The 16563-nt window shown below is 45.9% G+C and overlaps 1 protein-coding gene across 2 annotated transcripts in view; it reads right to left on the reverse strand.

Annotated features, from left to right (window-relative positions):
* GYS2 (glycogen synthase 2) overlaps positions 1–16563 on the reverse strand; it is a 147635-nt gene that overhangs the window by 112925 nt on the left and 18147 nt on the right. For both annotated transcript variants that reach the window (XM_083700289.1, XM_083700288.1), the window contains exons 4-6: positions 15907–16092; positions 5040–5184; positions 1752–1869 (exon numbers count right to left, since the gene is read on the reverse strand). In XM_083700289.1, the coding sequence (XP_083556415.1) occupies positions 1752–1869; positions 5040–5184; positions 15907–16092 (449 nt within the window). The remainder of the gene's footprint in view (positions 1–1751; positions 1870–5039; positions 5185–15906; positions 16093–16563) is intronic.

Consider the following 16563-nt stretch of genomic DNA (forward strand, 5'->3'; position numbering starts at 1 on the left):
AAGGGGCAGAGGAACCAGAGACCAAATTGCAAACATGCGCTGGATTATGGAGAAAGCTAGAGAGTTCCAGAAAACATCTACTTCTGCTTCATTGACTACGCAAAAGCCTTTGACTGTGTCGACCACAGCAAACTATGGCAAGTTCTTAAAGAAATGGGAGTGCCTGATTACCTCATCTGTCTCCTGCGAAATCTCTATGTGGGACAAGAAGCTACAGTTAGAACTGGATATGGAACAACTGATTGGTTCAACATTGGAAAAGGAGTACGACAAGGCTGTATATTGTCTCCCTGCTTATTTAACTTATATACAGAATTCATCATGCGAAAGGCTGGTCTGGATGAATCCCAAATTGGAATTAAGATTGCCGGAAGAAATATCAACAAACTCAGATATGCAGATGACACAACCTTGATGGCAGAAAGTGAGGAGGAATTAAAGAACCTTTTAATGAAGGTGAAAGAGGAGAGCGCAGAATATGGTCTGAAACTTAACATAAAACCCCCCGAAGATCATGGCCACTGGTCCCATCACCTCCTGCCAAATAGAAGGAGAAGAAATAGAGGCAGTGAGAGATTTTACTTTCTTGAGCTCCATTATGATTGCAGATGGTGACAGCAGTCACGAAATTAAAAGACACCTGCTTTTTGGGTGAAGAGCAATGACGAACCTAGAGAGCATCTTAAAAAGCAGAGACATCACCTTGCCGACAAAGGTCCATATAGTTAAAGCTATGGTTTTCTCAGTAGTGATGTATGGAAGTGAGAGCTGGACCATAAAGAAGGCTGATCGCCAAAGAATTGACGCTTTTGAATTATGGTGCTGGAGGAGACTCTTGAGTGTCCCATGGACTGCAAGAAGATCAAACCTATCCATTCTGAAGGAAATCAGCCCTGAGTGCTCACTGGAAGGACAGATCCTGAAGCTGAGGCTCCAATACTTTGGCCATCTCATAAGAAGAGAAGACTCCCTGGAAAAGACCCTGATGTTGGGAAAGATGGAGGGCACAAGGAGAAGGGGACGACAGAGGACGAGATGGTTGGATAGTGTTCTCGAAGCTATGAACGTGAGTTTTACCAAGCTGCAGGAGGCAGTGGAAGACAGGAGTGCCTGGCATGCTCTAGTCCATGGGGTCATGAAGAGTCAGATACGACTAAACAACTAAACAACAATTGCGTTGGACAGTGTGAATTAGGTGCATTTGCCTTTAAATGTTAACTGGATCGAATCCCTTCCCCCCAAACATTAGGCCTAATGAAGTCCACCCCTTGGCGCACCTCACATGCCACCCTCACCCTTCCTCAGATCCCAGCATCTTTGAAGTCAAACATTGGCAATCATGCCAGCAGGGGTGCCAGTACCCTCCCTATATTTTTGGGTTAGGGGCTGGGACCCCCAATGACCCAAATGTACGGAGCCAAGTGAAACATGCCTCCAGCGGCCAGCTCCTTCTCCTCCCTGCCATGGAGGGGAAGGAAGGTTGAAGCAGCCTCCCGCCAGTGGCAACACCAAGAGGAAGTGAGAGAGGAGTCACTGCCGTTGAGCCGTTTGGCCCCCAGCTCCCCCTCGACATCCTGATGTCACACAAGTGATGTCAGCTCCCCTAATCACTCCTCCAATTTGGCACCTTTGTCTGCCAGCAAGGCTATTTCCCAGTCCCACAGATAAACTGTGAATGGGGTTTTGGGTGTCTGGGGCAAGGTCTACCCTAACATTTTGGAATAACCCAATTGTCCATTTTTTGAACATACCCGTAGAAATGGCCTCGAACAAACTCTTGGATCCTAGCTTTACAGGTGGCATGCAGATTCTGGAACTCGTGCATAGCGGAGAATTTCTTAATGTTCAGCCCGTTCGGAGTGATGACATCTGGCAAAAGAAAAGGGAAAGCAGCAGCAGCTGAGTAGATCTGAAAGACATGGAAGGAACAGGGTCTCTCTCCTTTTTCGACAGGTGTCAGGAATTGGACACAAGGGGGAGAGATGGAGGAGGAATGATGGAGGTCACCCCCTTCTCCTGACGCTGCAGGAGAAGAAAGAGGAAGGCAAAACAACAACAACAAACCTATGTGAAACATACTCCATAAACACACAAGACGTAACCGGCTGTACTTTTGAATAAATAAGGTATAATATTCATTGTATCAAATTACGGATTTCAACGGAAGTCTCATAAAGTTCACCGAAAAAAGCAGAAGACCCAGTGGATCAGTTCATGCATGAGGTCCAGACATGTATGAGTATCTATTCCACCTGTCTGTTCATAGAGTCCAATAATCCACATGAAGGGTTATTACAGTTCCACAGAATCCTTTCACAGAGTCTGACAAGGATTTCCAGAATATTAGCCTTGTTTCACCACTACTGTGCTATAAGATCCACTAACCTGTAAATATTACATATGAGCCATATCTACTGATGAAGCCTAGGATCCGCTGGGTCTTCTGCTTTTTTTCGTTGAATTTTATGAAACTTCTGTTGAAATCTATAATTTGATACAATGAATATTATACCTTATTTATTCAAAAGTACAGCCAGTTACATCTTGTGTGTTTATGGAGAAGAGGAAGGCAGCATTGATTTATGTTGCTTTTATAATTAAGTGTTTTAAAGTGTTTTAAATTTGTTGTTAGCCACTTTGAGCCCGGTTTTTGAACCGGGAAGGGCAGGGTATAAATAAATTATTATTGTTGTTTAGTCGTTTAGTCGTGTCCGACTCTTCGTGACCCCATGGACCAGAGAACGCCAGGCACCTCTGTCCTCCACTGCCTCCCGCAGTTTGGTCAAACAAAATCCCCTTCATGGATCACTGCCTTGCCGTGGCGAAGGGGCTTGAAGAACTCAGAGAAGCTATGAACTATGCCGAGCAGGGCACCCAAGATGAACAGGTCATAGTGGAGAGTTTTGACCAAACGTGATCCACCTGGAGGAGGAACCGGCAAGCCACTCCAGTATCCCTGCCAAGAAAACTCCATGGACAAAGACAACAGGCATATAAAATTATTATTATTATTATTATTATTATTATTATTATTATGAACGGACCTCCAGAATGAATTAAGTTCATAACAGGATGTACCCCTGTATCTCTATGTACGGGTCTCCCAACTCTGCAAATCACAAGCTGTTTTGATCGTAGTGCCCTTGTGTAGACTTCAGGCTTAATGATCTACTGTGGCAGGGATCATCAACCCCTTCTTTGACCAACAGCCAAATTTCGCAACTTTGCAGTCCGGCAACTCTGACGCAGGGGTCCTCTGTAGGTCTGCAAGATTGAGTCAGCCTCACCTGTAGTTAGCTTAATCTAGGAGTGTAGAAGCACTTGGGGCGAGGGAGCAGATGAGGAGGGTGGCGTGGTGCAAACTGGTGCTACTCCTGCAGTGTTTGCACTGCGGTGGTGTTGCGGCTCCCCCTCCTGCTAAGCAGCAGTGATGTGGGTGATGGAGGTCAGGTGATCAGCCCTCTCCCACCAACCATGCTGCAGAGGTGGGCAACGTCAGGCAAAAACCATCCCAGTTTACAGAATAACCTCATCTTGTTTAAGGTTAGAGGTGGCGCTATGGGCTTCTTGGGCTTGCTGGTTGTAAGGTCGGTGGTTCAAATCCCTACAACGGGGTGGGCTCCCTTCACTCTGTCCCAGCTCCTGCCAACCTGCCAATTCAAAGTGTTGGTGCTCACCATTAAAGTCCTAAACGGTCTTGGTCCAGTATATGTGAAGGAGCGTCTCCACCCCCATTGTTCTGCCCGGACACTGAGGTCCAGTGCAAGGGTCTTCTGGCGGTTCCCTCACTGCGAGAAGCAAAGTTACGGGGAACCAGGCAGAGAGCCTTCTCAGCAGTGGCACCCACCCTGTGGAATGCCCTCCCACCAGATGTCAAAGAGAACAACAACTACCAGACTTTTAGAAGACATCTGAAGGCAGCCTTGTTTAGGGAAGCTTTTAATGTTTAATAGGTTATTGTATTTTAATATTCTGTTGGAAGCAGCCCAGAGTGGGCAGGATATAAATAAATCATTATTATTATTATTAGTGGTGGTGGTAGTATTGGTATTATTATTATTATTATTATTATTATTATTATTATTATTATTATTACCTAGCAGTTCAAAAGCACGTCGGTGCAAGTAGATAAATAGGTACCGCTGCAACAGGAAGGTAAACGGCATTTCCGTGTGCCCTGGATTCCATCACAGTGCCCCATTACACCAGAAGCGGTTTAGTCATGCTGGCCACATGACCCGGAAAGCTTTCTGTGGACAAATGCCGGCTCCCTCGGCCTGAAAGGTGAGATGAGAGCCGCACCCCATATTCGATTTCGACTGGACTTAACCTTCTAGGGTCCTTTACCTTTTACCTTTCTACCTCTCCGTCTTCACGAAATACCACCATATACCTGGGCTTAACCATGTGCAAAGAGTTCAATCAACCAGTGCTTTAAACAGAGAACATTGTCAGTTTCCCACTAAGTAGGAAGGTGGTCCATCAAGGCAAACAGGGCATTGCCCCCCCCCCCAATCTCAGTTGGCAACTCCTGAAGTTGTTAAAGGTAAAGGTAAAGGTACCCCTGCCCGTACGGGCCAGTCTTGACAGACTCTGGGGTTGTGCGCCCATCTCACTCAAGAGGCCAGGGGCCAGCGCTGTCCGAAGACACTTCCGGGTCACGTGGCCAGCGTGACATCGCTGCTCTGGCGAGCCAGAGCCACACACGGAAACGCCGTTTACCTTCCCGCTGGTAAGCGGTCCCTATTTATCTACTTGCACCCGGAGGTGCTTTCGAACTGCTAGGTTGGCAGGCGCTGGGACCGAGCAGCGGGAGCGCACCCCGCCGCAGGGATTCGAACCGCCGACCTTTCGATCGGCAAGTCCTAGGCGCTGAGGCTTTAACCCACAGCGCCACCTGAAGTTGTTACTGCCTGCCAACTTCCTTGCCCTTCTAAGACTCAGCGGGGAAGAGGATGTGGCAAAACTAGAGCCTTTCTCAATTTGCTGACTCTTGGCAAGCGTTCGGCACCAGTTCCCCTCCGACATCTTGATCTTACCAGCTGTTCTCTTGAGCATGTGCTCTGCTTCTATGGCCGTTATCTGAGAGACTGTGGTGAAGACGTGGGCACAATGGACCGAGGCCCGTTCCATACAGTACCGGTGATATATCTGCCTCTCGCCTGCTTCTTTATCTATGTCAAACTGTTGGACAGCAAAAAGGAGAACAAGAATTACTTGTGTGTCGAGGTCCCCAAGCCACCCCCCAATAATTCACACATCACACATCAATTTTGGTTTGGGTTTTTGGCACGATTTTGGCCACAACTTTATTTAAATACACACACGTGAGTGGTTGCTTAGGCATTGGTTCCGACTATCGGTCCTTGCCCAGGGACAGAACTGACTTCCAGATTCCAGCGGAAGCCAGTGAGGGAAACAATTTTGGGGAGAAAATGAAGCTGGGCCTCAGTCCCTCACTTCTCACCCTCATGCTCCTGGTGGCTTGCAAGGCCCAAGTCTGATGCTAGGGACAAGGACAAAAAGAATGGCAAGCCCCTGGATTCCTTTAACGGAATTCCCTTTCCGCACCACCATTGGAGGGGTAGGCACTTACCCCTCCACCAACCAATTTGAAACAATGCCTAACCCCCAACCTTACAAGTTGTGACGATTTGCTACGCAGGAGGCAAAAACCAAATGGCACCAGCCAATCAGCCAAATGGACAAAATTCCTACCAGGCCCCTGCCTCAAAGCAGACAACCCCATGACAGGCATAGCAAGGTCAAGCGAACAACCCCCCCCCCCAATACAATGAGGGTGGGCAGGTGATCTGGTGCAAGCAGCCAGGAGGACGCCCAAAGTTGGGCTTCCAATATTTAAAACCCTCCTTCAAAATTGGCAACAAGCAATTCTCCCCAGCGACCCAATTAACCAATTCACTGCCTGGGTCACTCCACAAATCCGCCCAGCAACACTGGGGTGGCTTGTATTCCCCACCGCAACACGTGCTCTCTGCTAGGGAGAACACGTTTTGTCAGATGTTGGGCGTACCTCCACAAATGGCCTAAGTGTACAGGCAAGTTATTCAGCCAGAGTAGTGGGGTGTTGTTGTTTTTTTGGGGGTCACATTTAAAGGGAAATCTCTGAACCAGAAGCGGAGCCTCTAGCTGAAATGGTATGCCTGACCACCAATATGTGAGCTTTCTGGACGAATTCTAATTCACCAAGTCACCCAACATCTAAGGGGCATCTTAGAAATGAGGTCAACAAGTGCTTGGGCAAGTCTATCCCATTGACACAGAAAGTTCAAAGGGGAAAGGAAGGCGACAGGGCATGGAGATTAGACGTGGTGGAACCCCAACAGAGATGTCGGAGCACTTGATTAAGAGTTCAAATGGTCATCACCCATTTTCCACCCGCAAAAGCCAAATCTCCACAATGTTAACCAATTCTTAACTCTAATAAGGTGTCAATGATTACAGTTGAATTGCAATCCTCTTAGTCTTAAGTGATCCTTTATGGCTGGGAGACCATGGGTGGTTCCCTCAAAGTCAAGGTCAGGGAGACGTTCCAGACTACAACTCTCCTATCCAGGACATTAATAGCCAGCTTGAAGATTGAGACTGGAGAAGATCTTCAGTTTCTCCAGTGCCATATGACATCTGATGCAAAATCTATGTAAGCTTCCCCCACCCCCCAGGGAAGCAATTTTTAAATTACAGACAGTTGATTAAATCAGGGTTGGTGGGGTAATAAGGATAATGCTTTTTTGAAACTCCTGTTTTTATAACGTGCTTCACTTACTACATTTTGGGAGAAAGTATCGGTTTGCATAAACATGACTGTGTGGAAATAGTTGACATTTTCAAAATATTCTTTTGAATTACGTACCTAATATATGGAATCTGAAAACTGGACAACGTAAATGGGATTTTTTTGTGCCCCTGCTATGGCCAAAAGACTGATATTGATGCACTGGGAAGATAAACCTATGGCTCCCTTTAGTCAATGGATTGCAGATATGACAACACTCGCAACTTATGAATGGATTGCTTGCAGACATAGACGCTGTATGGATAAGTATAGTGATATTTGGAATGCATTTATTAAAAGTAATAGGTAAGTTATAAATAACCATATATGTATTTGGGTGACAATAATATTTATATGCCTATATACTAGACAAGCATATGTGGAATTGTAGTTCTTGGCATATACAGTGATATAATATACCTTTTAGGGACGCGGGTGGCGCTGTGGGTTAAACCACAGAGCCTAGGACTTGCCAATCAGAAGGTTGGCGGTTCAAATCCCCACGACGGGTGAGCTCCCATTGCTCGGTCCCTGCTCCTACCAACCTAGCAGTTCGAAAGCATGTCAAAGTGCAAGTAGATAAATAGGTACCGCTCCGGCGGGAAGGTAAACGGCATTTTCGTGCACTGCTCTGGTTCTCCAGAAGCGGCTTAGTCATGCTGGACGAGATGAGTGCCGCAACTCCAGAGTCGGTCACGACTGGACCTAATGGTCAGTGGTCCCTTTACCTTTAATATACTTTCCCCCCTTTCTTTCCCCTCCTTTCAGGGTGGGGGACCTTTTTCAGACTCCCGCATTGCAACATGGGCAACCATCTAGAGGCAACATGGGGGGGGGGGTAGAAAGAGCAATGGATAGGAGTCTTACCATTGTGGTGTTAAATATCTCTCTCTCTCTCTCTCTCTCTCTCTCTCTCTCTCTCTCTCTCTCTCATTCTTTCTCTCTCTCCACCAGGCAAGCAAAGAACATTATCACAATTCCAGGACACATTCCAGCTTGGCAAAATTATTCAACGCTGGGAGGGGGGAGTTCAGTGGGAGGGCATGGCTTGCAGAGAGGGTATGTGGCTTGGGAAGCATCCCAAGGCCACACAGAAAGGCTTGCGTTTTGTTAGGGATGGATCAGTATTTTATCAGAAAATGCACATTTCATCTTCTAGCCTTATCTCTGTATACAGTGGTGCCTTGGGTTAAGAATTTAATTCATTCTGGAGCTCCGTTCTTAACCTGAAACTGTTCTTAACCTGAAGCACCACTTTAGCTAGTGGGGCTTCCTGCTGCTGCCGTGCCGCCGGAGCACGATTTATGTTCTCATCCTGAAGCAAAGTTCTTAATCCGAGGTACTATTTCTTGGTTAGCTGAGTGTGTAACCTGAAGCATATGTAACCTGAAGTGTATGTAACCCGAGGTACCGCTGTACACAGTTCTAAACACGTTCCATCCTAAAATATGTGTCCCAATGCACTTTGCTTTGCCTTCTCAGCCCACAATGGCGCCACAAAATCCATAGTAGTGCGAGGGCGGCAGGTTCCGATCTGCCCATTAGCGCAGGAGGTGCAGACCAGGTCAGTTCACGCTGGAATTAACAGAAATCGAATTTATCAATCACCCCTAATCCTGGGGGCCAGTTGCTTCTTCTGAGCAGACTTAGGCATCAAGGCGCACCATTATAATCCTATTTAACCGTAGAAGACAGGTCTCCATTTATAGACCAGACAATTCCTTCTCCTCCCATTATTTGCCTCCCCTATGAATTCCAGCCATGACCCTTTGCCAAGGCCATACATGATGTCTAGCCTTTGACCTCGCTCTGCAAGGTTGTGAGAGAAATCTCATTGTCTCCCTCTTGGCAGCCTAGTCCAAGAGCCTCGGGTTCTAATAGCCTTATGGTGAGTTGAAGGACAGGTTGATTGGAATTTATCTGATGAGACAGTACAACAGGGTAGACCAGGGGTCACCAACCTAAGGCCCATGGGCTGGAAACAGCCCGCAGAGGTCATTTGAACAGCCCACAAGCTGCCCCCAAACTGAGTTGCCCGCTCATGCGCTGCGCTAAACCAGTGCAGTGCAGCATGGGGACTTGCTTCCGCGGTGCCGGAAATCGCGGTGGCGCATGCTCACGCGCTTGTGTCTGTTGGAAAAATGCCCAGGCAAGATAAACCTGGCCGACCCCTGGGTTAGACTTTTCTGATGATTCACTCCATTGCTTGATTCCAGCCTGTGACTATACTGAGTGCTCCTGTCCTTCATGCTCTTGGGAGTTGTTGTTGTTCTATCACCTAACATCAGGCAGTGTCTAGGCAACTTACAATGAATTTAAACATCATTGTATTACTACTGCAGCTGCTACATAATACAGTGATACCTCGGGTTACAAACGCTTCAGGTTACAGACTCTGCTAACCCAGAAATAGTACCTCCGGTTAAAAACTTTGCTTCAGGATGAGAACAGAAATCGCACAGCGGCAGCAGGAGGCCCCATTAGCTAAAGTGGTACCTCAGGTTAAGAATGGTTTCAGGTTAAGAACGGATCTCCAGAACGAATTAAGTTCTTAACCCGAGGTACCACTGTACCCTGCCCTTTGGAACTCCCTGCCTATTGAAATCAAGCAGGGGCCTTCCCTTTGGCGCCTGCTAAAAACATTCGTGTTTAGACAAGCCTAACCAGATGCTTAGAAAGTTAAGGTGATTTTAATCTGTTCTAGCATTTTTTTGTATGTTTTAAAATATGGTTATGATTTCTCTCTCTCCATTTTATTGTTCTATCTTTCTGTAAACCTCGTTGAGGTGTTGTTGTTTTACAATCAAGGGGTGCATAAATTTTATGAAATCAAGCAATTCCCTGTCACAAAATGAGCCTACAGCAATGGGAGTTTCGAACACCGCCTGCAGCAATGTCCTGCCATATTGTGACAATTCTGTCGCTCATTTTTATCTCTTGGTTGGCTGTGTGCTTTCCCTCTCTGGCTGCTAACTTTTAACACAGACTGCTTGAGCCGGCGCTGAAGGGCCAGTTGATGAGCTTTGACCTGATCACTTTCCCCCCTGAAGTGAAGAACAGGCAAAGATCCTGTGTCTGAACCGAGGAGCTATCAGTCTAGCTAGATGACTGGAGGCAAATTCTGCTGTGCCTAAACAACAGCTACCCTACATGTAAAAAATATGTCAGAGACCCACTCTTTTGCAGCGAAGGCAAAGTGGTTCATTGGCTTATCAGCCACCATTCTCCTGGTTTATCAAACCAAGTGAGGAATGTTTATATGAGGGAGGGAGGAGCATCTGACTCGACCTAGACTACTAGTGAAAGAGGGTTCACAGAGGGGTTAAGTCTCCTTGCAGTGCTATCCTTTGGCCAGAGATGGTTGGAAGTACACAGCCTTAAACTCCCAGCTCAGATTGCTGGTTCAAGACCTGCCACAGGCTTGAGTCCGCCTGTCATAGGATTGCCATATGTCCGAAATTTCATGGAAATAGCCGGTATTCTGCCCCCGTAAACAGTGTCCATTTTTGTGTGTGTGAATTTAATTAAAAACAGCTGGAAAACTCTTCCTTTTTAAAAGAGACTTTTTGGGGGGAGGGGGAGAAACCTCAACAATTTTGGGCAAAACTAAATAAAGCTCAACAACTTTGTGTTTTGTGTTTGTATAAATAATAAGTAATAAACAATTTTGTTATTGTTATTGTTATTATTTTATTCTCTGAGCAATAGCAGCCAGCAAAATGCTCTGGGAAGCTGATAAGCAGGACGTTGTTCCCCTTATTGTTTATTCCAGGCCTCTGTTACACATACAGTGGTACCTCTGGTTCCGAACGCTTCTGGTTACGAACGCTTCAGGTTATGAGCTCTGCTAACCCGGAAGTAGCTGTTCCTGGTTGGGAATTTCCATGTGAATGGAAATTGCACGCTGGAAGTGTGCACACATTGGGAGATCCCATTAGCGAAAGCGCACCTCAGGATAAGAACAGTTTCAGCTTAAGAACGGACCTCCGGAATGAATTAAGTTCGTAACCAGAGGTACCACTGTACTGGCTAACAGCATCGCAGGTGGGCAGACATTGTCTAATCATTCACTGCTCACTTTCCACATTCCTCTTACAAGCTCCTCCTTAGTCGGTTGTCATTTGGAAGAGCCACGAATCTTCACTCTTGGTCGCAGAGGGCAGGGCAGTGAAAAAGAAATGGAGCAATCCAACATATGCCACTAAATAGCTCTCTCAACCTCTAATGGGCTTTAGGTCTTTAACAGCTCTGAACTGCTGACCTAGAAGTGAAAGGCTTATGATCCAATTACTAGACCCCCTGAGCTGCGCTGCGGAATAATTCTAAGGAGGCTTTTAAAAGCCCTCACTTTAGAAAAATAAAAAATGAATGCAGCACCCTCAGCCTGCCTAGAGAGTTGCTCCCAACACACACACACACACACACACACACACACACACACATATATCAGATATTTATATGCTGCTTAATTGACTAAGTTGCAAAAAATGCCACACATGAACTCTATAAAAAGCATGCATTTATCATAAAAACAGAAAGATTCTTCAAAATGCTTAGTGGAAGAGAAAGGTCTTTGTCAAGTTCCACCAGAGGGGCTGTCTGAATTCAGCCACATTGTCACCCCCGAAACGAGAAGTCATCGACTAGAAATATTATCTTGTGGAAATAAACTAAATAATTAAAAATCAAAAAGCTTAAGGAAAAAAATTAGAAAACCCTAAAATAGAACAAAGCCTTAACGGGATGCCGGCTACAAACCTTGTTTCACTGAACTATTCAGTTTCCTCAGAAGGAAATAGAAAAATCATAAACTTTAAATAACCAAAATTCAAAAATGAGGGTAGAAACCCCCCCCCCCCAAATCGGAAGTATTATAATCCTAGCTCGACCTAGTTAAAGCAAAGCGCAGTAATAAAGGATTGAGGACTGAAAAGTACAGTTTCTAATACTGAATTTACAAAAAAGGTTTGGAAACCTAAATGGCAAGTTTTAAACAAAGCCCAACTTGAAGAAAGCAAACACAGTAATAAAGGGTTGAGGACTCAACTATAAATATCACGGTATTTCATTTGTATTGTGCAATTTCTCAGTTCCGTGACTGTCTTTTTTCTATTGACATTGTCAACGCCAGCTGCAACCTGAAGTGGGGAAGTCCAGAAGAAGCTCCTGTACATGAGTCTATCTAGCCCCTTCTAGACCTTTCCCACCAGGTACTTTGAATGTGTACAGGAGAGGGAATTACCGCTTTGTGTGTTGACTCCTTTCCCTTGATGCTGAGTGCCACACTGGCCCTGCCTGCCTGTCACCTGCGTATGTCAAGTCCAAATGTCTGAAAAGGGATGTTTGCCACAGGTCTAGGAGTGTGCCTGCTCCATATGGTCACAGGATCCTCAACCGCACAGAAGGCTCCAATTGCTTAGACAGTGTCCTTCAACCTTGGGCTCCCAGATGTTGCTGGTCTACAAATCCCATCATCCTCTGCCATCTTAGATGGGAGTTGTAGTCCTGCAACATCTGGGGAATCAAAGTGGAAGAACGCTGGCTTTAGGACAGCTGTGCACCAGCAGCTATGTGTGGGTAGGTGCCCCTTGTTCAGACTTTATACGATACAATACAATACGATAATCTTTATTGTCATTGTCCCATACACAACACTGAAATTGAAAAAATCTACATCAGATACTCAAAATCCAACAAGCCTGCTATGCCAACTATCCCAGCCTGGTTAGTCCCTAAAAACTCTGATACCCCATAACTGAATTCAGTGGTACCTCAGGTTACATACGCTTCAGGTTACAGACTCCGCTAACCCAGAAATAGTGCTTCAGGTTAAGAACTTTGCTTCAGGATGAGAACAGAAATCGTGCTCCGGCGGCGTGGTGGCAGCGGGAGGCCCCATTAGCTAAAGTGGTGCTTCAGGTTAAGAACAGTTTCAGGTTAAGAACAGACCTCGAATCCAGCTTCCCTTTGTGACATCTGGTTGATCACTATGTGAACAGGATGCTGGACTAGATGGGAAATTGGCCTGATCCAGTAGACTGTTCTTATGTGTGAGGCTTTCAGTGCGTTTGGCCTGTGACCCTCCCTCCCTCCCCACCACCAAAATACTCTGGCGATCACTACCACCACCTTCCTAGCTGGCCTCCGTTGACCCCTTCTGAGAGCAGATGGGGAACGCATGCATTTGTTTAAGCAAATCAAACACCCTGCTTCCTAGTACGTCTTTAAAAAGACAAGCGGCGAGGCCCATAGCAACGCGTCTGCAGTTCAGAAGCAGGAAATCGAGAAGAAGCCTTTCAAGAAATGTCTGTCCCCCCCCCCCAAAAAAAAAGGTCTGAGCAAACTAGCATGCCCTGGGGACCAGGAGTCTTTTAGTAATGGACAAATCACTCACTTGACCTTAATGGTCTTTTACCAAGAGGCAGCGGTAAGGAAATCTCCTACGAACCTGCCCATCTGCATTGTCTTTTTTCACGCGTGTTTTGGAGATCAAGCCTTCTGCTTCCACCCTCCCACCCCCACCCTCTCCTTGAGCTTTTGGGCCTCGGTGACCTTTTCACAGCCAAAGACGCCCTCATTAAGACAGCTGATGTCTTACGAAATGTTAGCATTTGTCGGAAAGAGCTTTAGTGCGCTGTAAGTATCTGTGGAAGAGCTATGAGGAGGGTGGTGGGAATCAAACTGGCAACATTTCCTGTATTAATACCCTTTAAATGTCAGCCGTTCATGTAGACGCCATCCACGATCTGTAGAATCCCATTAGCCCCCCACAGTTAGAGGACTTTCGTCTTGATCACTAACATGCAGTTTAATATTGGGAATATTTGGGCACCTTTGGAATTCTTGGAGGCTTTGCAGTTCTCCAGACTGAATATTCCAAAGCTGTGTGGCATCAGATCACAGCCAGCGCAGGCTTCTCCAACCTAATTCTTTCCAGATGTTTGGGACTACAACTCCCATCAGCACTGTGTTGGCTAGGGCTGATGGGAACTATAGTCCAAGACAGGAGTGCCAGCACGGCTCTGTGACTGTGGGTGCCCGGGCCTGTGGGTGCCATGCAGCGTGCATGGCCCGGTACTGAAATTTGTGGGTGCCCAGCCCTTCATGGGGAATTTTGTGGGCGCTCGGCACCCAGGGAGCTGGCATCTATGGCCCAAGACATCTGGAGGGCACAATGTTGGTGAAGGATGTGTTGGAAGGAAATGACCTGCATAAATAATTATACAGTGGTGCCCCGCAAGACGAATGCCTCGCAAGACGGAAAACTCACTAGACGAAAGAGTTTTCCGTTTTGGAGGTGCTTCGCAAAACGAATTTCCTATGGGCTTGCTTCGCAAGACGAAAATGTCTTGCGAGTTCCTGCGGTTCCCCCCCCCTTTTTCTAAGCCGCTAAGCCGCTTATCCGCTAAGCCGCTAAGCCGCTAAAAGCCGCTAATAGCGCTAATCCGCTAAGCCATCAATGGGCTTGCTTCGCAAGACGAAAAAACCGCTAGACGAAGAGACTTGCAGAACAGATTCTTTTCGTCTTGCGAGGCACCACTGTAGCTTCCTGTGAATCAAAAACGCCTGTTCCTCTATGATGTAACACTCCTCTGACATCCTTCAAATCAAAACATGCTGCATATGCAAAATTCTGCCATGTTTCTGCATTGTATGTTGTTGGGCCATTAGTTATTCCCAATCAGTGAGGTGCAGTAACTCATTGTGATCTACCCTGTAACCCTCACACCAAAGAGTAGCAGTATATACATGCAATTTATAAGGACTAGCATAACTGCAATCCTATGTATAGTTTCCTGGAAATAACTGAACTTAGTGGTGCTTTCTTTTGACTGCATGGATGCAACTGGTAAAACTTCAACAAGAGATCTTCAGCTAGCTGAAATGCAACCTTTGGTTTCTAATTATAAAGGAAAACAATCTTGCAAAGAAATGTTACCATTAAACTGCTAGTCTGAATCGGGAACCCCATCAAAGGAAAGGAAAGAAGGACCCAGACTCTCCTTGCTAATTTCCCTCATTCCCACACTTCCTCTGAACTAATCTGTTGCAAGAAAACCTGAATGACACCTCATTTTCACTACCCAGAGCAGGGGAGATCTGACAACCCCTCTGGCACCCCATAATACTCCTGCTTTGAAATAAGCCATGGAATTGTCTTCCCCAGAGCTGTGCTACTGCCATGACAGCTCCTGATGCAGAGACGCAACTGATTTTTCTATCCTAACAGAGTTTTCTATCCAAGATAGACAAAGCACAAAATGACATCCTCTGCAATTTCATGTGCCGAAGGAAAAATGAATCTTACTGCAATACCTGTGACAGAGTAGCAGACTCCACCATCTGACATGGGAGAAAGCAAGCTTAGGGGGTGCAAGGCAGGCAGTTTGGCACACAGTCCTCCCAAACCTTTGTGCTACTCCTAAAAAAAACATCCTTCTACTGGATGGGCAACAGCTTCGCTTTGCATAATGGTAAAGCTGTCCCTCTTTAAAGTAGAAAGGAGACTTCCTGTTTGGTCTTCACAGAGAAAGTCAACCAGTGTTGGAGATATAAAAGAGTTTGTGGAACTGTTAAAATATTTACTGATGCAGTACAAAAATAACAGAAATGTGCTTTTTTTTTTTTTTTGGCCTACCAAATAAATTGTGGCATATGGGACAGTTACCTATCGTTGTTTTGCTATGATATATACAATTCTATGTTCAATACTGATAGGCAATCAGCAGAAAAACTATCCAGCAACTTGAGAGAAATGGAAATGCAAAAATTGGAACTTTAACATACAAGTTGACAGTCTAAAGAGTTTGGGGAAGGAAATTACAGAGACAGTAGATTCCATAGAGTGGTTCCTGGAACTGAGTCATAGCTTTGGAAAATATTCAGTGTGAAGTGCTAATGCTAATTTGGTACAGGGACAGAAGATTTTATAATACGATTAATTAAGGTTTTGGATGTTGCTTTGCCATAGTAATAATATAATGCAACCTTGGCTTATGAGGGTGTTGTTCTAGCCCCCATGATCAGGTAACTTCCGCCCTAAGATAGCTGGCGGAACCAACAGTGACTTGTGGTCAGAAGGGAATGCAAGACAATGTTATCTTCCTTACCTGGTCCAGGTGGTTGTAGAAATCTATACTCGCTGCACACAGGTACCTTCCCAGCAAGGTTGCATGAGTTGTGAAAATGGTTGCGACTGGGATCTTCCTGGATCTACAGAGGATCAGCCCAGGCCCTGCTTGCCATTCATGGAAGTGGGCAATGATGTTGGGCTTGTCTTCAAATTGATCGGAGAGCTGGAAAGAGATAGAAAGTAAAGTGGTATTTGAACCATATTTGAAGAGTGAAGGACATTCAAAAGCACACCTGTTTTATTAAAGTCACGAAGGAGAGCTATGTGATTACAGTCGTACCTTGGAAGTCAAACAGAATCCATTCTGGAAGTCCGTTCAACTTCCAAAACGATCAGGAACCAAAGCGCGGCTTCTGATTGGCTACAGGAAGCTCCTGCAGCCAGACTTCCGGTTGGTCGCCTGATTAATGGTGGACGGGAGCTCTTTTGGCTGAAAGAGCCCCAGCGCTTTGAAGATTGGGGTGACTGTGAGAGCGTTGCGGAGCCCCGAAAAAAAACTCAGATTGAGCATTCTGTTGGTTTCTGCTTCCTTCACTGAGCAGCGAAGTGCTTGTCACAAGACAATGTTTACAATGTTTACATTCCACAGTCAAGTGCTGTTGGGTTTTCTCACGGGAAAGGAGACTGGATGTGA

This window comes from Podarcis gaigeae, assembly GCF_964106915.1.
Source record: "Podarcis gaigeae genome assembly, chromosome: 10".
NCBI lineage: Eukaryota > Metazoa > Chordata > Lepidosauria > Squamata > Lacertidae > Podarcis > Podarcis gaigeae.